Below are 23997 nucleotides of genomic sequence, written 5' to 3'. Positions count from 1 at the left end.
TGGCGAAACGGGCTGTAAAGCATGGCGGGGTGAGATCTACATCCATGGACGCGCGGGGATTCGACCTTCCATGGCCGACGGCGAGATGTGGGCGCCGGCGCTGCAGGAGATGAGGATGGGGCGAGATCCGCGGAGCTGCGAGATAGAAATGAGGCGAGATTCGCAACGCCACGTGGTTGCTCCCGACTGGGTCGCGGCGTGCGCGCGTGGACTGGACCGGCCGAAGCTTCGGCCGGTGCCCCGGCCCCAAACGTTTCCCTTGGGGCACCCCAAACGTTTCCCTTAAAATTTTGGGGAAATGCTAAGTGCACAAATATTCAACTCCTCAAGTTTTGAGGGTCAATTTGAGGAGTTTAAGTTTAGGGGTCGGGCTAGAGACGCCCTTGGCCAGTGTTAATCTCTTGAAACTAGCCTTAGACAACTTTCTCAACAACTGTTACATATTCAGCTCCAAATTGAGACCCACATAAGTGAATGTAGCCCATTATAAAACACCGAGTTTTTTTTGCTAAGAACACACACTTGTTTGTGTATTTTGGCATGAATATCCGCGTGCCTTGTGACTAAAATTCACTTTCAGTTTTGCTATAACCATATCATCATCATTCTTTTAACTCTAGCACTTTAAAATGTGATTTAAACGCGAATGATTCAGGTGTTATCTTACACAGCTATAGAGAACAATATCGCCCAACTTAATTTTTTGATTATTGGTGTATGGAAAACAACCCTTGATCATGAGTGCTACTTGAGAATATAGTATCTGCACACCAGAAACCACCATCCACCCCCTTTCCTCACCCCTCCTCGGCGTGCAGAGGCACAGCCAGAGAGGCGACAAGAACAAGGCTTGCTATTTTATCTTCTCTACCATTTGGTTACATTGTTTTCAGATCACTTTGCCGCCAAGTAGGACTTGTATATACAAAGAGATAGCAAACTCTTACCGCATAACTCATGATATAATTGTCTTACACAGATGATTAAACAAACTTCTCACATGCCAGGATCCTCATCCGTACTACTTCAAGAAAGACAATAGTATTATTCATTGTTTCCCGCAAAAAAATATAGTATTATTCATTGTAGACAGTAGAATTATTCACTACACTGTAGCACCACGGTTGAAGCAAAGGATACAGAGTACCATCCTTTTCATGGAGTAAAAAGGAATAAAAGTTGTATGTGGATAGGCATGCTGAGAGATTCTGTGCCTTAATCGAACACCAGAAGAACTGTCCAAGAATTAAGTGCTTCCAACAAAAAAGATTGTAATTACATGGTTACGTCAAGAAAAGCCTCAGTAATGTTCATCTCAGTTTCAAATGAACAGTGATCTAGCTGCAGGGCTTGCAGCTGCGGGTTTGAAACAGTAGCTAGTAGATTAACATTTACCAGCAGATGGAGACAGTCGAAGGATTGACATTTACACGGTGGATCACTTGGAGCGGACGATTTCAAGAGACCATTTGAGGATCAGTTCAATGCTGCCTGATTTTGTCTCTGCGGACAGGTCACTACCTGAGACATACTACCTTCATGCTGAATTCTTTCCCGTCTGCAGGTAGTGAAGCAAGAAAGCAAAAAACTCATTCGGTCTGCAGGTACTGAAGGCAGAAGAAGAACACAGAAGTTGGCAGTAGTCAGAAGCAACAAACCAGCATCTCATGGTCACCCATTATTTCCTCGATCACCTCAGCAAGAACCTTCTCTGCGCTGTTGGGAACAAGTGCTGCGAAAGCGGCTTGTTCCAACCCTGAACAGTGAGCAACAGCTCGTCAGTTTGATGACACACGGCCTGAGATAAAGCTTCCACACTAGAATTTATTTCGTCACACAGTCTTTTGTTTGAGTGTGTGGAAAGACGCTGTTTTTTCTCTTACAGTTTCTGAATTTCCTTTGACCTAGGACTAAGGAACTAGTACCTGTTTCTGGGAAGGCGTTGATGAACATCATCATCTCCTCACCGGTCAGACCAGAAAAGATGCATATTCTCTGCGGAGATTTCATAATCTGTGAACCGAACACGCATGTTAACTAGCGATCCACGGTAAAATTTAAGGCTATGAAAGAAGTGATTGAAGGCATTTGGCAAGGCTGTTATTTCAGCACAAGAGTGTAAGTAAGGGCAGTAAAGACTGAAAATGTCATGTTTGCAAGTGTTGCTACCTTGACAGCTTCTACATTAGGCTGCTCAGTGTGCATAGCATCCCACAAAGTTTGTTTCGTCATTTCTTCTGTACAATGAATCACCTGACGCAAGAACAAGTTTGGCTGAACTATCAGGATCGCATGACAAACATTCTACAGTATTTTCGTCTCACATGTTTGTTTCTGAATGAGAGTAAGCTTTCGCTACTCCATTTCAGTGGTTTTTTTTCTAGACTCATTTCTTGATCTTATTCCTTACTGTAATCGAGAAGACGACTATTTTTTTAACGGTGGAGAAGACTCGTATTTGTTCAATCTCTATTCTTCTGCAGTTAAATGTACCGAACCTGTTCCTTTCTCTGTAAACTTCTGTTACAGCAGGCGCAAAACTTAATTACCTTGAGGAAATCACCGTCCAGCTCCTTTAGGAACTCCTGAATCTGCTCTAGTTACGAAAATTCACAGGAATTACTTGTAAATTACGTTCTATCTGTCAATATCGGCATGCAAGCATCACGCGGGTTCAAACAATCCTGTGAACCGAATACCTTGACGGTCTCGCTTTTATCGAATCCGATGAGCAACAATGCCTGAAATGGGGTCACAATTCAGTGACACTGATCTCAGCATTTCGAAGTAAACAAAATCACTATATTTCACCGGCAACAGAAGCTATATGTATATGCAGCGGGGGCGTGGAATAACACTCTCTTGTAACGCGCAACTGGCGGCGACTCACCGGCGGTCCGTACATCGGGTCCTCGGCGTTCAGCGGCACGAACTTGGAGTCCTCTGCTACAAGCTCCGCCGGGGATCCTAGGACGACGGATGCGCGTCAGATGTGCGGAAGGAAACCGGGAATATTGCAGGTGCGTGGCGGCGCGCGCGCACCTTCGGGAGGCAGCGACGATCGGAGCAGGGGCAGGCGCCATATTCTCCTCGGCGACGGCGACGGCTGCGCCGCGACGGATGCGGGGGTGCGGGGCGAGACGCGGCAGGAGGGTACTAAGGGTCTGGGCAGGATTTGGCGGTGGAGGACGGGGGCGGACGGCGAAGTCATCGGCGCCGGCGGCGAGGACGACGGCGACGTTATCCTTCTGTGTTTGTGTGGTTTTGTACGTGGTCTATGTTCCGTCAGGGTTTCGTCTGAAGCCACGTCTAGCAAAACGGCAGAAACAACAAATTTGACCCGTGGACGAAAAAATATCACGAAAAAAATTCATCCGGCTGACCTTTTGTGTAGCGCCCGTTAGGAGACACACTACATTGTACAACGCTCACGTCTAGCCGACGTCGCACTCCAGACTGCCTGAAAAATGCTACATCAATGTGTAACGCCTGAGAGCTAGACGCTACACTATGCAGTGTAAGCGTCGCACTAGTGGCACGACACATTGTAGTTGACTAGGCGTGTAGGGCGTGGGAGCCAGACACTGCACAGTGTAATGTGGTGTCTAACTGTCTGGCGATACACAAAAAGATCAGCCGGATGAAAAAATTTCGTCACCGGTTCATTTTGTGATATTGTTACGTCCACAGGTTAGAAAAGTGAATTTTGCTTAGCAAAACTCAGACGGGCTGTAAATTTTGCTGCGGTGCCGCGAGACGTCTAACCAAATAGATCCTTAAAACTCGTCACCTAAAAATTTACGACGGGTTTAGAGGACCCGGCTTTTTTTTTTGGAAAAACTCCAATCTATTCATCAACCGTCAAGATAGTACAAAGAATATCAGAAATAAAAAATACATTCCGGTTCATAGACCACCTAGCGACGACTACATACACTGAAGCGAGCCAAAGGCGCATCGGGCGTCATCGCCCCTCCCACATCGGAGCTGGGCAAACATTGTTGTAGTAGACAGTCAGAAAATCATCGTGCTAACGCCCCATAGGACCAACGCACCAGAACAACAACCACCACCGATGAAGAGAAACATAGATCAGAAGTATCCATCCTGTAGACACACGAATATAGAAGAACGAAGACCGGGTCCACGGGGATCCACCTAAGACAAACGCCGACCGAATCCCATGATATCTACGAGATCTGTCAGAGACAAACCTTCACACGCCCTCCAACGATACTAGAAACACCATCAGAACGGGGGCTAGGTGGGAGGACCTTATTCCATCTGCAGAGAGCCGCCTCTACCTCGCATCTCTAAGTAGGACACAAACCCAAACAAACTAAAAAAAAACATCAGAAAACGAAGCCCTCCCGCCGACAAGGACCGAGATCCACCGCACCTCCATGGTCCTAAGACCACAAGAGACAAGGTAGACCGGTGACGACGCCGGTGGGAGGCAGGAGAAACCGTAGCATAGGGTGCAGGCTACGAGCGACAGGCTGCCGCCGTGCGTGGTGCGCCGTTCACGTACTAGAGGACCTGACCTTGTGGTAGCGTAAAATAATCATAGGGCAAATATTAACAAGTGCTTGCATATAGATGCATGAAATTTATATATACGTAGTCTCATTAGTTCATCACATTCAAGATCATATGCAACATACGAAGTAGCAAGTTTAGCCGTACAAAATGCGGGAACAAGAAAAAAACATGATCGAATGCATGAGGAAATCAAGCAACTCCTCATTGTTGCGAAGATCGTCGCCACCATCGCGGGTGCTAGCACCTCCATCTTCAACAACTTGGACCGGAGAATGAGCACCACCATTATTATGAACATCGTTTGCCGAAGCACCACCACCACCACCTCCATCACCGTTGCCAAAAGCTTCACCACCACCACCACCCCCAATGCCGAATCCAACAACACCTCCAAACCCACCTCCACCACCATTTCCCAAGCCGCCACCACCTCCAAAACCACCAATGTTGAAGCCACCACCACTGACATTGTCAAATGCAAACCCCCCTCCAAACCCCACACCACCACCTGCATTACCCAACCCATTGGCCATAAGACTTCGAAGCTCCATCTTTCTCCGACACATGATCTTCATTCTTCTCAATTCCCAAAATTCTTTTGTCATTGCATCCATGCTCTCCGAATTCATCAACACGAACCGGTCCTCCTCGGTGTGTTGGGAAACGTATCATGCAATTTCAAAAAAATTCCTACGCTCGCGCAAGATCTATCTAGGAGATGCATAGCAACGAGAGGGGGAGAGTGTGTCTACATACCCTCGTAGATCGGAAGCGGAAGAGTTTGACAACGCGGTTGATGTAGTCGAACTTCTTCTCGTTCCGGCCGATCAAGCATAGAACGTACGACACCTCTGAGTTATGCACACGTTCAACTCGATGATTGTGACGCCCCCGATTCAATCGTACACTAATCATACACGCAAATGTGTACGATCAAGATCAAGGACTCACGGGAAGATATCACAACACAACTCTAGACACAAATTAAAATAATACAAGCTTTATATTACAAGCCAGGGGCCTCGAGGGCTCGAATACATAAGCTCGAATATATAAGAGTCATGTGGGTAGCGTATTCGGGTTCGTCTCATTTTTCTGAGCAACTTTAGTGCAAAAAACATTTTCATCGGAGTTACGATTTATTTTCTATGAATTTTCAACGATTAAAGCATTTTTGGAATTATTTAAATGAACAGAATTAACAGAAAAGGAAAAATGACATCAGCATTGCGTGGGGATGATGTCAGCAGTGAACAGACTCGCTGACCAGGTCAAAACTGACCTGTGGGACTAGTGGGACCCACATGTCATAGACAGAGAGTTAACAGACTTCAATTTATTTAAACAGAGTTAAATAAGGGGGTGGGCCCCAGGTGTCAGTGGCTGCTTAGGTTAATTAAACATTTTAAATTACACCAAAGTTAATTTGTGGGTGGGACCCGCCTGTCATTGACAAGGGATGCCCAGTCAGCAGAGTTGACTGAGTCAACTCAGTCAACAAGGCCCCACGGGCCCACGGTCAGTGGCTCAGGGAGCGGGCCCCAGGCGTCCTCGTCAGCCCACGCCGGCGCTGGTGACCGGAGTAACTCCGGCGGGCCGTTTCGCGGCGGCGCATCGTCGGTGATGTTCGGAAACAGCCGTCTGGGGTTAATTTGACGCGCGAGAGGCGCCGTTCGGATGCGGTGAACGAGCCACGTCGAGTGGCGGCAGCGGCAGCAGCTGGGGAGGCTGGAAAGGGCGCCGGCGACGAGTTGCAGCGGTGGCGGCTTGGCTCGGGTGTGCGACGGAGATGGCGAAGCAGCGCGCTACGGAGCGAATGGAAAGGCTGGGGAGGATCCCCGTGGTGCGGCGAGTCCAACGGGCTTGAGCCCGTGACCAAATGGTGATCGGAGCCTCGCCGACGGCGAGCTCCGCGGCAATGCGTTCGGGCGCTCATTGGGGACGGCGCTAGGAGGCACGGGAGGGGGCATGCGCGTGCGTGTTGGGCTCATGGGAATACCAGGAGCACGACGGAGGCCTCAGGCGAGCGTGACAAGGGCTATGGCCACATCCACAAGCTCGTCGGCGGCGAACAGAGCTCGGGCGCGGCAGCAGCTAGCTACGGCGCGTGAAGAGGCTAAAAGGAGGGGAGCAGGAGACGGAGGAGTTCACCTAGGGGCACGCACGGTGGCCCTTGGAAGGTTAGGAGCAGCAGGAGCGTCGGAGAGGAGGAAGATCGCCGGCGACCGAAGCGGAAGGGGGCGGCTCGATCCGCGGCCTGCGGTGCTCCTCGAGCTCGATGGCGAGGCATAGTCGAGGTAGAGGTCGACGACGCGTCTTGTGGACGTGCTGGCGAGGCGCGCGGTGGGAGGTGGCTGCGGCTACGGCACAGCCATGGCGACGGCGGCGGTCGGTTGAGGTGGGGAGGGGATCTGGAGAGCGAGGGAGAGAGCGGCCGAGATGGAGAGGGGAGTGGGTGAAGGTAGGTGGGGTGAGTGGAGGCGTGGATCGAGGAGGAGGGGAGGCGCGGGGCCTTATCTCCTCGTCGGACGTCGCCGACGAGGTGGTTGGACGGCGACGGGCACGCGCTGTCCCGCCCGGTCGGAGGAACAGGAAGCGACCGGGGAGGGGGCATGGGCCGGCCTACTGGGATGGGCCAAGGCCCATGGGAAGGCCAGGGGCTCTCCCATCCCTTTGCTTTTCCATTTCCTTTTCTTTTTTTTGGTTTTTTCTTTTTCCAGCAGCTTTTGCTTTTCTTTTAGACACAACTTACTTTGCAAAAATATGCCACTGGTCAAAACAATTTCAAAGAATAATTGGGCACTGCCACAAAAAGTTTGGGGCCTTCAGCAGTTGTCCAAGCATTTTTAGAAAATGAAAAGGACATCTTAAATACTGGTGGACCAGATAATAAATCCTCAAGGGTAATTTGGGAATTCCAAAAATGTTGGCTTCAACATGACAAATATCTAGGGATTATTTTCCATAGGATGAACTATTTTATTTGCATGAAAGAAGAAGCAAATATTTGACATGCAATTTGAATTTGAATTTGAAGCAGATTTTGGACAAGTGGCATTTTGGCATGATGATCATGATGACGTGACCTTCATTAGGGGGAGATTACTGTAGTATGATGCTGGGGATGTTACAAATCTCCTCCACTACAAGAAATCTCGTCCCGATATTTAAGTGGGGAAGTAAAGAGTAACTTCGGGTGAACTGACCCTTATAGGGTTAATTGTCTGGTGAACAATGCAGGGAATGTGATAGAAGTATCTCTCGAGTTGAAATTTAAGAAAACGTCGAGAGAAAAATATGAAGGTACAATAAGAAGTTTCAAGCGAATGGACAAATGATCGATACCTGAAAAGAGTGTGAGAAAGGGGTTCAGAGCATCGGGAATAGATCATCTCTCAAAAGGTGGCTGTGACATGATACAAAGCCAATTGCAAGAATATTTTGAAATCAAAGATATACAGGAGAGTCAGGTTCCGATCCTGTGGAACTGTGGGTTATGAGCCCACCATGTGGGTTAAAAGTAGAAAGGGGGCCGATAGCAAGGCATGTCAGATGATAGACTGTCAGTTATGTTGCCAACCACGTTGGTACCAAGGGCGAGGGACGAAGAGAACTATTTTCCTGCTCGTTGAACGAGGCGGACCAATAGGCAAAGTTCTCGTCCATCGGTGGTTACCGGAATGTCAACAGCAATAATAACATGGTCTTACTGACAAATTGTACACCGAGGTGTTTACCTAAGCAGGGAATTATCTCTGCTCATATAATTTAGATTACATGAAAGGTTAACAAAACAATGGAAAGGAAAATATGATTAGTATATCAATCATACCAACGGAAAGGAAATGTGTTTATACCCAATTATCAAGAGTATATCTTTCCCATACACGACAGGACAACAAGTAGATAACCAAGCAGATAAAGGGGCGAGAGAATTCATGTTGTTACCCATACAATGGTGTTTGGATAATTGATCAAGAAACAATTAGCATTATGTTTCCAATGTTCTTGTTGATGCTTGAGTACCACATTCATGCTTCAGGATAGCATTGACATGGTCATCGGTAAAGGTCAGACTTTGGATTCACAAAGAATCCATCGAAAACAGCTTATAATTAAGTCATACAGTTTCAGCAAGGAAAAGATGAGGATGTGGCCAACGGGCTCAGCAACAATTCATCGAGGGGGCAAGGATGGTATTTCTCATCATGAAATCAATTGATATCCTGGAAGAGCTCAGAATGCCGATGATGATCACAACACATTTGTTGAGAGATTTCATGAAGATGTAATCGGTCTGCGATGACATCAAGTAAAAGGAATGATGAAGCGAAAGGTTATTGGAACCAAGGATATGACACAAACTCAAAATCAAGCTTGCTGTTCAAGGCGAAATGATATGACGAGGAAGATCAACGTAAGGTTAGATCATCATCAAAAATTGTGTTCCGAGAAAGAGGACCAGGTAGCACCGTTAAAATTTGGCACGATAATGAAATAGCCAATCAGGTTAGGAATGACTTGAAGGGTTATTAAACTCATAAGGAATGAGAATTACTTAGAGTTATTGAATCGGAGTGCGGAATCGATTCACTTATCGGTGTTCTCGAGTGACTAATAACTCGGAACCCGGGGCAATTAGAATCGCTGAGGAGCAATACCAGATGAAGACTCATAGGAAGCAACACATTTCTTTGTTATTCTCGAGACGCCGGAGGGTAATACTCGAAGGAAGGTCAAGATAGAGGTTGCGAAGATGTATTGATCTGCATAAGACAAGTGCTTTAACTTGTCCGAGAAATGGAATCAAAGGGAACAATCATGGCAGAACCACGGTTGCAAAGGACCAAACATAGTTATCAGATGAACTTATAACAAGGGGATTATTAATATCACAAGAAGCTTCCATGATAAGTTCTACATCGGGTCCATGGGCATGAACACAAAGTCCAAGGTTGACTCCCACTTCTTCAAATGCATAACCTTCCATTCACTTCTCGCTTTCGATGAAGTTGTAGTGTTGAAATTATATCTGGCAAAACACCAGAATAGTATAACTTGTGAAAACTCTTCTGGTTCACACAGATTAAGGAAGGCATAGATTCAACCAATCGGGGTATCTTAGGAACATATACCACAAACTTAAAGAGTAACTAACACAAGCTCAAAGGTAGAGCATGGTTGACCAAAGGAGAGGATATAATTTACCAAAGGCATTATGTATCAGGGAAGAACTCACAAGGTGATTAAATACGAGGGGCACTGTCGGATAATGATCCAACAAAGGATGTGGTAGTCCACAAGGGATCTGATGTGAGCATTGGTACCCAACCAGAAGAAGAAAGAATGCAAGGAGATCAGATTATAGAAACAACTGACTAATTCAAAGCTCAAATGCAAAGGAATTATGATTTCCAAATCAATGGATCGGAAGCGAACACTCTGATTAAGGATGGATAAGTTGAATAGACCTAGGGGCACAATCGATGACAAATAGATTGGTCGAGAACCAACTCATGTTCAAAATGACGTCTGAGCTGGAAAGATAATTTAGAAGGATCAACTGATGATTGCGTGCTTTCACACACATGTTGAATCGATAGGATCAAAATGACGGTGTCAAAGGATACTAATGAATATTGCTACACATATGGAAAGCATCCATAATGCAAGCAGACAAGTATTTGCAGAGCAATAGTTTGAAGAGGATTCTCGGAAGATCGGATAGTATTTACAAGTATTTTGAAAAGCATATGAACAACTGGGGATGAGCGGACCCCGGTTAAGTGAATTATCCTTAGTGCAAAAAGAAGCTGCAAAGCAGAAGACACAAAGATTCTCGGAACAACGGAGAGTGCTAGGGGTATCTTGTAACAACATGAGCAACTGGGGATGAAGGTACAAGCGGCAATGAGGTTATTCACGAGGATTACCAGTGGTCAGGAACTGTAAGGCAGTGAGCACAGAGTCTCGAGAAACATCGAGGAGTATCCGCAGAATCTTCTGGCGACGCAGGCGATCATCGATAATGTCGGGGCTCTCCGGGAGGAAGTGGGTACGAGAACCTAATGTCAGAGTTAGTAAAATGTTTAACCTGAATAGAAGAGAGGTCAGAATCCCAGAGTATAGACGAGGAATAAAAGTTCCTAGTACCACCCATCGGCGACGTGGGCCCGTAAGCCACACAGCCAAGTTAGTAAAACAATTTTGGATGACTAGACTCAACTTCGGCCAAGGAGTTGGAAGGGGGCTACCTACAGGCAGTCGGCTGTGATACCAACTTGTGACGCCCACGATTTAATCGTACACTAATCATACATGCAAATGTGTACGATCAAGATCAAGGACTCACGGGAAGATATCACAACACAACTCTAGACACAAATTAAAATAATACAAGGTTTATATTACAAGCCAGGGCCTCGAGGGCTCGAATACATAAGCTCGAATATACAAGAGTCAGCGGAAGCAACAATATCTGAGTACAGACATAGGTTAGAGAAGTTTTCCTTAAGAAGGCTAGTACAAAAGCAACATCGATCGAAAAGGCAAGGCCTCCTGCCTGGGAGCCTCCTAACTAGGGATGGCACCCGCAGGGTTTGGGTACGGGTGGAGCCACCCCATACCCTTACCCATCGCCCCAAATCTTACCCATCACCCGTACCCATACCTGTCGACGGGAACAATTTTTTCCCATACCCATCACCCGTCAGGGTAAACGGGTACCCGTGGGTAAAATTACCCGGATTTGCAACACATCAATTTGAGCACTACGTAGACATAAACAACAACTTATAACAATAATTTGAGCAATGCGTCAACTTACATTAGTTACACCAAACTGTAGAAGTTAGCTTGCATTTGCCAACTTCAGTGTCCTCTCCTAGCTCCTCCTCTTGACCATCTTCGTCGTCTAAAATGACAACACAATCTCCATCTTCATCCATTGGGGCAAATATATCATCGACGGATTCACGAGGGACATCTAGTTGGATGTTGGTGCTGGTATCACTGCAGAAATCGATGTTCGTATACATGAATAGATCTCATCATCTATATAAAAAACATATTTCCATGAAAATTAAATATTCATACTCAAACATCACACACAATTGTTTTATCACGTCATATACACACATCATGCATCTCTATGCAGATATCAAGGGTGTTGTGTACTGATGTACATGAATATATCACAAAACCTACATACAAAAATAAATTGTTGTTGAAACAAAATATTTCATTCTTAATCATCATCACATATAGACACAAAAGTCGTCTTCATCACGTCATCTATATACATAATGTCTATGCAAAATCAATGAATGCTCATATACATGAATACATCACATCCTCTATGTACAACAAAATATATTTAAACTATAAGATCAGTGCTCATAATATTCAAAATATATTCAAAAAATATATTCAAACTATAAGATCAGGGCTCCGGGTAGGCTTGCCTGCTCTTGGCCGTGGTGGTCGCCGAGCTGCAGCTCCACCTCGCGGTTCCCGTCCACGCGCGACGGCGCAAGCTATGCTCATAGTCCCCTCGGTCCATGTCCATGCAGCACTGGCCGCAAGCGGCTGGAGGCGCTGGCAGGCGGCGGCAAGTGGCTAGAAGCGCTGGCTGGCGGCGACGAGAAGATGAGATCGATCTGTTGGTTGCCGCAAGCCTGCGCGGCAATTCTGGACGTCAATCACGCATAGAATTTTCTTTTGAGGGGTTCAATCACGCATAGTAGCCATATAGGGATACGTGATATATTTTTAAGGGATACGTGATATACGTATGGGATTCTAGAGGTGGGCTCGTGGCTTCATTCGTGGGCTAGCTATTATCGCGTGATGGCCTAACATGAATTCATGATGAGGTCCTTGGCTGCATGATTTATGTACAGGTAATACATTTGCAATATGTGGATAATAATATTTAAGGCCTATTTATCAAATTATATGCGGGTACATAGGCACACGGGTATGGGTTGTACTAAACCGTACCCATACCCATTATACCCGATGGGTATGAAATTTTCCTATTTATGTATCCATAGATATTTTTTTAACCCGTACCCTTGTCCTAATAGGGTTTTTACCCACCGGATACATGGATAATGGGTACCCATTGCCATCCCTACTCCTAACTACTCCTGGTCATCGGCGGTCTCCACGTAATAGTAGGCATCAACGGTGGCATCTGGCTCCTGGGCTCCGACATCTGATTGCATCAACCGGAAAGAAGAAGAAAGGGGGAAAAGGGGGAGCAAAGCAACCGTGAGTACTCATCCAAAGTACTCGCAAGCAAGGATCTACACTACATATGCATCGGTATCAATGAAATGGGTTGTATCTGTGGACAGAACTGCAGAATGCCAGAAGAGAAAGGGAAAGCCTAGCCTATCGAAGACTAGCATCTTCAAGCAGCTCCAAGCATCTTGCAGCATCAGAAGAGATAAGAGTAGCATAAAGTAAAATAGTAGTAGTTTTATCAACCTCGGCCAGAGATCCTTTCTCGACTCCCTGCGAGAAAGCAAACCCAGAGCCATACTATCTAGTTATCACCTCAAGTATCCAGTTCTAGTTGTATCGATCGGGATACAACTCCAAGTGTCCGTTACCGTACGACAGGCTATCGCTAGATGTTTTCTTCCCTGCAGGGGTGCACCAACTTACCCACCACGCTCGCTTAACTCTGGCCGGACACACTTTCCTGGGTCATGCCCGGCCTCGGCCAAACAATACGCCACAACCCGACCTAGGCTTAATAGAGAGGTCAGCACGCCGGACTAAACCTATGCCCCCAGGGGTCATGGGCCATCGCCCCGGGAACTCCTGCACGTTGCGTACGCGGCCGGTGAGCAGACCTAGCTACCTCCTTCAAAAAGGCAGGTGCTTACCAGTCCAACCCAGCGCGCGCCGCTCAGTCGCTGACGTCTATTAATCTTCGGCTGATGCATACGACGCAGAACGCCCATACTATGCCCACGTGATGGTTAGTGCTATCAGGCCAGAGGCCCCTCAGATCAAATATCCAAATCGTAGTGGATTAGGAACGCGCGGTAACAAGCAGAGACTCACGAAAGATGTGATCCCGTTGCCCCGTCTCGAGGACTTGCAGCAAGGGCTAGGAATGCCCGGCCACGCCTCGTAATTATCTCGCGGGCACCCTCCAGGTCAACCCGTCTCCACATCACTCGCGGGTACCCCTCAGGGTCGACCCGCCTTTCCAAGTAACAGTGGTAAAGTCCAAGTATCCATGTGTCCAAACATCAAGGGGAAAACCCGAGGAATCACCCCCAATGAATTCCACTCGATGTAATCATCAAGGTGAACGTAAGAGGAACCACCCCCGAGGTTCACACTTGAGGGGTTGCATGACAGAGTCGTATCGGAAGTGGTTAAGGAGGACATCACCCTCGATGACCACGACCGAATAGCTACACTACATAGATCTCATCAGGAGTGATGTATGAGGTTCCACCCTCGGCCCTTGATGGTAACTCTGCAGAGTCGAGCAACAAAAGGGGCCTGATGTGATGTGAGGTGTCGGGCTCTGGTCGTTGATCACGTTGATCGAGTCGTCGATGATGAAGCAGGGGCAACAAGGACCAGGTGGGGGGGTCACTGATGGATCACTAACCAACCTATACTAAGCAGGTTACAAAAGCAGGCTATGCATCAGAATAGGAGCAATCAATTATAGTAGCAAAATCTAATGCAAGCATGAGGGAATGGAATGGGCGATATCGGGATGATCAAAGGGGGGGCTTGCCTGGAAGCTCTGCTGGAAGGGAAGAAGGGTCGTCGTCGACGTAGTCGATCACGGGGGCATCATCGGTCTCGGGGTCTACCGGAGAGAAGAGGGGGAAGAAACAGTAAATACAGAGCAAACAGAGGTACCACTAAGCATGACAAGACGATAAGCAGAACTAGGGTCGAGCTAACATAATATTGCACGATATAGGTGAAGGGGGAATTCAACCGGGAATGTATTCCCGGTACCGGACCTGTGTCAGACAGATGACCGGAGGGGAAAAGTTCCATGTTCAGATAGTTAGAGGCATCTGACAGGTATGTGGGTAGCGTATTCGGGTTCGTGTCATTTTTCTGAGCAACTTTCGTGCAGAAAACATTTTCATCGGAGTTACGATTTATTTTCTATGAATTTTCAAAGATTAAAGCATTTTTGGAATTATTTAAATGAATAGAATTAACAGAAAAGGAAAAATGACATCAGCATTGCGTGGGGATGATGTCAGCAGTCAACAGACTCGCTGACCAGGTCAAAACTGACCTGTGGGACCAGTGGGACCCACATGTCATAGACAGAGAGTTAACAGACTTCAATTTATTTAAACAGAGTTAAATAAGGGGGTGGGCCCCAGGTGTTAGTGGCTGCTTAGGTTAATTAAACATTTTAAATTACACCAAAGTTAATTTGTGGGTGGGACCCGCCTGTCATTGACAAGGGGTGCCCAATCAGCAGAGTTGACTGAGTCAACTCAGTCAACAAGGCCCCACGGGCCCACGGTCAGTGGCTCAGGGAGCGGGCCCCAGGCGTCCTCGTCAGCCCACGCCGGCGCTGGTGACCGGAGTAACTCCGGCGGGCCGTTTCGCGGCGGCGCATCGTCGGTGATGTTCGGAAACAGCCGTCCGGGGTTTATTTGACGCGCGAGAGGCGCCGTTCGGATGCGGTGAACGAGCCACGTCGAGTGGCAGCAGCGGCAGCAGCTGGGGAGGCCGGAAAGGGCGCCGGTGACGAGTTGCAGCGGTGGCGGCTTGGCTCGGGTGTGCGACGGAGATGGCGAAGCAGCGCGCTACGGAGTGAATGAAAAGGCTGGGGAGGATCCCCGTGGTGCGGCGAGTCCAACGGGCTTGAGCCCGTGACCAAATGGTGACCGGAGCCTCGCCGGCGGCGAGCTCCGCGGCAATGCGTTCGGGCGCTCATCGGGGACGGCGCTAGGAGGCACGGGAGGGGGCATGCGCGTGCGTGTTGGGCTCATGAGAACACCAGGAGCACGACGGAGGCCTCAGGCGAGCGTGACAAGGGCTATGACCACGGCCACGAGCTCGTCGGTGGCGAACAGAGCTCGGGCGCGACAACAGCTAGCTACGACACGTGAAGAGGCTAAAAGGAGGGGAGCAGGAGACGGAGGAGCTCACCTAGCGGCACACACGGTGGCCCTTGGAAGGTTAGGAGCAGCAGGAGCGTCGGAGAGGAGGAAGATCGCCGGCGACCGAAGCGGAAGGGGGCGGCTCGATCCGCGGCCTGCGCTGCTCCTCGAGCTCGATGGTGAGGCGTAGTCGAGGTAGAGGTCAACGGCGTGTCTTGTGGACGTGCTGGCGAGGCGCGAGGTGGGCGGTGGCCGCGGCTACGGCACAGCCATGGCGACGGCGGCGCTCGGTTGAGGTGGGGAGGGGATCTGGAGAGCGAGGGAGAGAGCGGCCGAGATGGAGAGGGGAGTGGGTGGAGGTAGGTGGGGTGAGTGGAGGCATGGATCGAGGAGGCGGGGAGGCGTGGGGCCTTATCCCCTCGTCGGATGTCGCCGGCGAGGTGGTTGGACGGCGACGGGTGCGCGATGTCCCGGCCGGTCGGAGGAACAGGAAGCGACCGGGGAGGGGGCGTGGGCCAGCCTACTGGGATGGGCCGAGGCCTATGGGAAGGCCAGGGGCTCTCCCACCCCTTTGCTTTTCCATTTCCTTTTCTTTTTTTTGGTTTTTTCTTTTTCCAGCAGCTTTTGCTTTTCTTTTAGACACAACTGACTTTGCAAAAATATGCCACTGGTAAAAACAATTTCAAAGAATAATTGGGCACTGCCACAAAAAGTTTGGGGCCTTCAGCTGTTGTCCAAGCATTTTTAGAAAATGAAAAGGACATCTTAAATACTGCTGGACTAGATAATAAGTCCTCAGGGGAATTTGGGAATTCCAAAAATGTTGGCTTCAACATGACAAATATTTAGGGATTATTTGCCATAGGATGAACTATTTTTTTGCATGAAAGAAGAAGCAAATATTTGACATGCAATTTGAATTTGAATTTGAAGCAGATTTTGGACAAGTGGCATTTTGGCATGATGATCATGACGACATGACCTTCATTAGGGGGAGATTACTGTAGTGTGATGCTGGGGATGTTACAATGACGTCCCTCGAACTCTTGATCCAGCAAAGTGTCGAGGAAGTAGATGAGTTCCATCAGCACGACGGCATGGTGACGGTGATGGTGAAGTGATCCGCGCAGGGCTTCGCCTAAGCACTACGAGAATATGACCGAGGGTGTAATATGTGGAGGGAGGCGCCGCACACGGCTAACATATGTTGTTGTGTGTTCTAGGCGCCTCCCCCCTCATATATATAGGTTGGAGGGAGAGGGAGCAGCCAAGGGGGCGCCCCAAGTAGGCCGAATCCTACTTGGGGTTCCTCCCCAATTCGCCCCTATCCTTTTTCACCGGAGGGAGAAGGAAAGAGGAGGGAGGAGGGAAGGAAGGGGGAGGCCGAATCCCTCCCCTTCCTTCTCTCTTCCCCTCTTTCCTTTCTCCTCTGGTGCGGCCCATTTTGGGGCGCAACAGCCCCTCTGGCTGCTGCGTTTCCCCTCTTTGCCCATTAGGCCCATATCTTTGCCTGGGGGTGCCCGGAACCCCTTCCGGTGACCCGACATGTACCCGGTACTCTCCAGAACACTTCCGATGTACGAATACTATCGTCCTATATATCAATCTTTACCTCTCGACCATTTCAAGACTCCTTGTCATGTCCGTGATCTCATCCGGGACCCGAACAACATTCGGTCACCAAATCACATAACTCATATAATACATAATCGTCATCGAACGTTAAGCGTGCGAACCCTACGGGTTCGAGAACTATGTAGACATGACCGAGACACCTCTCCGATCAATAACCAATAGCGAAACCTGGATGCTCATATTGGTTCCTACATATTCAACGAAGATCTTTATCGGTCGAACCGTAGTGACAACATACGTTATTCCCTTTGTCATCGGTATGTTACTTGCCCGAGACTTGACCGTCCGTATCTTCATACCTAGTTCAATCTCGTTACCGGCAGGTCTCTTTACTCGTTCCGTAATACATCATCCCGCAAATAACTCATTAGTCACTTTGCTTGCAAGGCTTCTTATGATGTGCATCACCGAGAGGGCCCAGAGATACCTCAACGATACTCGGAGTGAAAAAAATCCTAATCTCGATCTATGCCAACCTAACAAACACCTTCGAAGATTCCTGTAGAGCATCCTTATAATCACCCAGTTACGTTGTGATGTTTGATAGCACACAAGGTATTCCTCCGGTATCCGGGAGTTGCATAATCTCATAGTCAAAGGAATATGTATTTGACATGAAGAAAGCAGTAGCAATAAAACTGAACGATCAATATGCTAAGCTAACGGATGGGTCTTGTCCATCACATCATTCTCCTAAAGATGTTATCTCGTTCATCAAATGACAACACATGTCTATGGTTAGGAAACTTAACCATCTTTGATTAACGAGCTAGTCTAGTAGAGGCTTACTAGGGACATGGTGTTTTGTCTATGTATCCACACATGTATCAAGTTTCCGGTTAATACAATTCTAGCATGAATAATAAACATTTATCATGATATAAGGAAATATAAAATAACAACTTCATTATTGCCTCTAGGGCATATTTCCTTCGGTCTCCCACTTGCACTAGAGTCAATAATCTAGTTCACATCGCCATGTGAATAACACCTATAGTTCACATCACCATGTGATTAAACACCTATAGTTCACATCGCCATGTGACCAACACCCAAAGGGTTTACTAGAGTCAATAATCTAGTTCACATCGCCATGTGATTAACACCCAAAGAGTAAAAAGGTGTGATCATGTTTTGCTTGTGAAAGAAGTTTAGTCAACGGGTCTGTTACATTCAGATCCGTATGCATTTTGCAAATTTCTATGTCTACAATGCTCTGCATGGAGCTACTCTAGCTAATTGCTCCCACTTTCAATATGTAACCAGATTGAGACTCAGAGTCATCCGGATCAGTGTCAAAGCTTGCATCGACGTAACACTTTACGACGAACTCTTTGTCACCTCCATAACCGAGAAACATTCCGTTAGTCCTCTTAGGTAACTAAGGATAATTTTGAACGCTGTCCAGTGATCTACTCCTGGATCACTATTGTACCCCCTTGCCAAACTCATGGCAAGGTACACAATAGGTCTGGTACACAGCATGACATGCTTTATAGAACCTATGGCTGAGGCGTAGGGAATGACTTTTATTGTCTCTCTATCTTCTGCCGTGGTCGGGCTTTGAGTCTTACTCAATTTCACACCTTGCAACACAGGCAAGAACCCCTTCTTTTGACTGATCCATTCTGAACTTCTTCAAAACTTTATCAAGGTATGTGCTTTCTGAAAGTCCTATTAAGCGTCTCGATCTATCCCTATAGATCTTGATGCTCAATATGTAAGTAGCTTCACTGAGGTCTTTCATTGAAAAATTCTTATTCAAGTATCCTTTTATACTATCCAGAAATTCTATATCATTTCCAATCAACAATACATCATCCACATATACTATCAGAAATGCTACAGAGCTCCCACTCACTTTCTTGTAAATACAGGCTTCACCATAAGTTTATAAAACCATATGCTTTGATCACCTTATCAAAGCGTATATTCCAACTCCGAGATGCTTGCACCAGTCCATAGATGGATCGCTGGAGTTTGCAATTTTTGTTAGCACCTTTAGGATCGATAAAACCTTTTGGTTACATCATATACAACTCTACTTTAAGAAATCCATTAAGGAATGCAGTTTTGTCATCCATTTGCCAGATTTCATAAAATGCGGCAATTTGCTAACATGATTCGGACAGACTTAAGCATCGCTACGAGTGAGAAAATCTCATCGCAGTCAATACCTTGAACTTGTCAAAAACCTTTTTGCGACAAGTCGAGCTTTGTAGATTGTAACACTACTATCAGTGTATGTCTTCCTCTTGAAGATCCATTTATTCTCAATGGCTTGCTGATCATTGGGCAAGTCCACCAAAGTCCACACTTTGTTCTCATACATGGATCCTATCTCAGATTTCATGGCTCAAGCCATTTATTGGAATCTGGGCTCATTATCGCTTCTTCATAGTTCGTAGGTTCGTCATGGTCTAGCAACATGACATACAGAACAGGATTACCGTACCACTCTTGTGTGGAACATGCTCTGGTTGACCTACGAGGTTCAGTAGTAATTTGATCTGAAGTTTCATGATCATTAACATTAACTTCCTCTCTAGTTGGTGTAGGCATCATGGGAACGGTTTTCTGTGATGAGCTACCTTCCAATTTGAGAGAAGGTATAATTATCTCATCAAGTTCTACTTTCCTCTAACTCACTTCTTTCGATAGAAACTCCTTCTCTAGAAAGGATCCAGTCTTAGCAACAAAGATCTTGCCTTCGGATCTATGGTAGAAGGTGTACCCAACAGTTTCTTTTGGGTATCCTATGAAGACGCACTTCTCCGATTTGGGTTCGAGCTTTTTCACGTAAGCATCGCAACCCCAAACTTTAAGAAACGACAGCTTAGGTTTCTTGCCAAACCACAGTTCATATGGTGTCGTCTCAACGGATTTAGACGGTGCCATATTTAACGTGAATGCAGCTGTATCTAATGCATAACCCCAAAACGATAGTGGTAAATCGGTAAGAGACATCATAGATCGCACCATATCTAACAAAGTGCGATTACGATGTTCGAACGCACCATTACGCTGTGGTGTTCCAGGTGGCATGAGTTGTGAAACTATTCCACATTGTTTTAAATGAAGGCCAAACTCGTAACTCAAATATTCGCCTCTGCGATCAGATCGTAGAAACTTTATTTTCTTGTTACGATGATTCTCCACTTCACTATGAAATTATTTGAACTTTTCAAATGTTTCAGACTTGTGTTTCATTAAGTAGATATACCCATATCTGCTCAAATCATCTGTGAAGGTCAGAAAATAACGATACAACCGCGTGCCTCAACACTCATTGGACCGCATACATCGGTATGTATTATTTCCAATAAGTCATTGACTCGCTCCATTGTTTCGGAGAACGGAGTTTTAGTCATCTTGCCCATGAGGCATGGTTCGCAAGTATCAAATGATTTATAATCAAGTGATTCCAAAAGCCCATCTGCATGGAGTTTCTTCATGCGCTTTACACCAATATGACCAAAACGGAAGTGCCACAAGTATGTTGCACTATCATTATCAACTTTGCATCTTTTGGCATCAATATTAAGAATATGTGTATTACTACGATCGAGATTCAATAAACCATTTATATTGAGTGTATGACCATAAAAGTTTTTTCATGTAAACAGAACAACAATTATTCTTTGACTTAAATGAATAACCGTATTGCAATAAACATGATCCAATCATATTCATGCTCAACGCAAAGACCAAATAACATTTATTTTAGGTTCAACACTAATCCCGAAGGTAAAGGGAGTGTGCGATGCTGATCTTATCAACCTTGGAATCACTTCCAACACACATCGTCACCTCGCCCTTAACTAGTATCTGTTCATTTTGCAACTCCTGTTGCAAGTTACAAATCTTAGCAACTGAACCGATATTAAATACCCAGGGGCTACTATGAACACTAGTAAAGTACACATCAATAACATGTATATCAAATATACCTTTGTTCACTTTGCCATCCTTTTTATCCGCCAAGTTTTTTGGGGCAGTTCCGCTTCCAGTGAACATTTCCTTTGCAGTAGAAGCACTCAGTTTCAGGTTTGGGTCTAGCTTTGGGCTTCTTCACGGGAGTGGCAACTTGCTTGCCATTCTTCTTGAAGTTCCCTTTCTTTCCCTTGCCCTTTTTCTTGAAACTAGTGGTCTTGTTAACCATCAACAATTGATGCTATTTCCTGATTTCTACCTTCGCTGATTTCAGCATCGCGAAGAGCTTGGGAATTGTTTTCGTCATCCCTTGCATATTATTGTTCATCACGAAGTTCTAGTAACTTGGTGATAGTGACTAGAGAACTCTGTCAATCACTATCTTATCTGGAAGATTAACTCCCACTTGATTCAAGCGATTGTACTACCCAGACATTCTGAGCACATGCTCACTAGCTGAGCTATTCTCCTCCATCTTGTAGGCAAAGTACTTGTCAGAGGTCTCATACCTCTCGACATGGGCATGAGTCTGAAATACCAATTTCAGCTCTTGGAACATCTCATATGCTCCGTGGCGTTCAAAACATTTTTTAAGTCCCGGTTCTAAGCCGTAAAGCATGGCGCACTAAACTATTAAGTAGTCATTATATCGAGCTTGCCAAACGTTCATAACGTTTGCATCTGTTCCAGCAATAGGTTTGTCACCTAGCGGTGCATCAAGGGCATAATTCTTCTGTGCAGCAATGAGGATAATCCTCAGATCATGGACCCAGTCTGCATCATTGCTAATATCATCTTTCAACCTAGTTTTCTCTAGGAACATATCAAAAATATAGGGGAGCTAAAACGCGAGCTATTGTTCTACAACATAATTTGCAAATACTATCAGGACTAAAGTTCATGATAGATTAAGTTCAATTTATCAAATTACTTAAGAACTCCCACTTAGATAGACAACCCTCAAGTCATCTAAATGATACATGATCCAAATCAACTAAACCATGTCCGATCATCACATGAGATGGAGTAGTCATCAATGGTGAACATCTCTATGTTGATCATATCTACTATATGATTCTCGTTCGACCTTTCGGTCCCCAGTGTGCCGAGGCCATGTCTGTACATGTGAGGCTCGTCAAGTTTAACCCAAGTATTTCGCATGTGCAAAACTGTGTTGCACCCGTTGTATGTGAACGCAGAGCCTATCACACCCGATCATCACGTGGTGTCTCAGCACGACGAACTGTCGCAACGGTGCATACTCAAACACTTATACCTTGAAATTTTAGTTAAGGGATCATCTTATAATACTACCGCCGTACTAAGCAAAATAAGATGCAGAAAAGATAAACATCACATGCAATCAAAATATGTGACATGATATGGCCATCATCATCTTGTGCCTTTGATCTCCATCTCCAAAGCACCGTCATGATCTCCATCATCACTGGCTTGACACCTTGATCTCCATCGTAGCATCGTGGTCGTCTCGCCAACTATTGCTTCTACAACTATCACTAACGCATAGTGATAAAGTAAAGCAATTACATGGCATTTGCATTTCATACAATAAAGAGACAACCATAAGGCTCCTGCTGGTTGCCAGTAACTTTTATAAAACATGATTATGTCATACAATAAAGTGTACCACGTCATGCCTTGACCATATCATATCACAACATGCCCTGCAAAAACAAGTTAGACGTCCTCTACTTTGTTGTTGCAAGTTTTGCGTGGCTGCTACGGGCTTCTAGCAAGAACCGTTCTTACCTACGCATCAAAACCACAACGGTGATTTATCAAGTTTGCTGTTTTAACCTTCAACAAGGACCAGCCGCACTCAAATTCGATTCAACTAAAGTAGGAGAAACAGACACCCGGCAGCCACCTTTATGCAAAACTAGTTGCATGTCTGTCGGTGGACCCGGTCTCATGAACGTGTCATGTAAGGTTGGTCCGGGCCACTTCATCCAACAATACCGCCGAATCAAAATAAGACATTGGTGGTAAGAAGTATGATGATCACCACCCACAACTCTTTGTGTTCTAATCGTGCATATCATCTATGCATAGACCTCGCTCGGATGCCACTGTTGGGAAACGTAGCATGCAATTTCAAAAAAAAAATCCTACGCTCACGCAAGATCTATCTAGGAGATGCATAGCAACGAGAAGGGGAGAGTGTGTCTACGTACCCTCGTAGACCGAAAGCGGAAGCGTTTGACAACGCGGTTGACGTAGTCGAACTTCTTCTCGTTCCGACCGATCAAGCACCGAACATACGACACCTCCGAGTTCTGCACACGTTCAGCTCGATGACGTCCCTCGAATTCTTGATCCAGCAAAGTGTTGAGGAAGTAGCTGAGTTCCGTCAGCACGACGGCGTGGTGACGGTGATGGTGAAGTGATCTGCGCAGGGCTTCGCCTAAGCACTACGAGAATATGACCGATGGTGTAATCTGTGGAGGGAGGCGCCACACACAACTAACAGATGTTGTTGTGTGTTCTAGGCGCCTCCCCCCTCATATATATATATAGGTCGGAGGGAGAGGGAGTGGTTCGAGCATGGGACCGGGTATCCCGGTGACCAGCCATTTTCTCGTGAGTGAGGAGCGGAGTCCACTCCTCTTGAGAATAACCCACCTAGCATGGAAGATACAGACAGCCCTAGTTGATACATGAGCTATTCGAGCATACAAAACAGAATTTCATTTGAAGGTTTAGAGTTTGGCACATACAAATTTACTTGGAACGGCAGGTAGATACCACATAT

The 23997-nt window shown here is 46.4% G+C and overlaps 1 protein-coding gene across 3 annotated transcripts; it reads right to left on the bottom strand.

Moving 5' to 3' along the window:
- Positions 1-1054: 1054 nt before the first annotated feature.
- On the bottom strand, positions 1055-3336 carry LOC109752553 (uncharacterized). 3 transcript variants are annotated; one of them, XM_020311453.3, is made up of 8 exons: positions 3043-3336; positions 2891-2967; positions 2700-2741; positions 2550-2591; positions 2170-2253; positions 1926-2013; positions 1659-1756; positions 1055-1558 (listed from the first exon to the last, which is right to left on the bottom strand). In XM_020311453.3, the coding sequence occupies exons 1-8, from the start codon at positions 3209-3211 to the stop codon at positions 1538-1540; spliced, it is 621 nt and encodes a 206-aa protein (XP_020167042.1). In that variant the 5' UTR covers positions 3212-3336; the 3' UTR covers positions 1055-1537. The 3 variants fall into 3 exon arrangements, with proteins under 3 accessions (XP_020167042.1, XP_020167043.1, XP_020167044.1); XM_020311454.4 differs by lacking the exon at positions 2550-2591 and having other exon boundaries at positions 3043-3334; XM_020311455.4 differs by lacking the exons at positions 2550-2591; positions 2700-2741 and having other exon boundaries at positions 3043-3334.
- Between the last annotated feature and the right edge of the window lie 20661 nt (positions 3337-23997).

This window comes from Aegilops tauschii, chromosome 1 (assembly GCF_002575655.3).
Source record: "Aegilops tauschii subsp. strangulata cultivar AL8/78 chromosome 1, Aet v6.0, whole genome shotgun sequence".
In the NCBI taxonomy this organism is placed as follows: Eukaryota; Viridiplantae; Streptophyta; class Magnoliopsida; order Poales; family Poaceae; genus Aegilops; species Aegilops tauschii.
The sequence above is the reverse complement of the archived record's forward strand: the minus strand, read 5'-3'. Positions and strand labels throughout refer to the sequence as shown.

Excerpts from the sequence above, each read along its gene's own strand:
- LOC109752553 (XM_020311453.3), bottom strand. The coding sequence starts at position 3,211 with ATGACTTCGCCGTCCGCCCCCGTCCTCCACCGCCAAATCCTGCCCAGA. Across the intron at positions 2,968-3,042 it reads ATCGTCGCTGCCTCCCGAAG|GATCCCCGGCGGAGCTTGTA; the intron begins GTGCGCGCGCGC and ends CCGTCGTCCTAG. Across the intron at positions 2,014-2,169 it reads CTAATGTAGAAGCTGTCAAG|ATTATGAAATCTCCGCAGAG; the intron begins GTAGCAACACTT and ends TTCGGTTCACAG.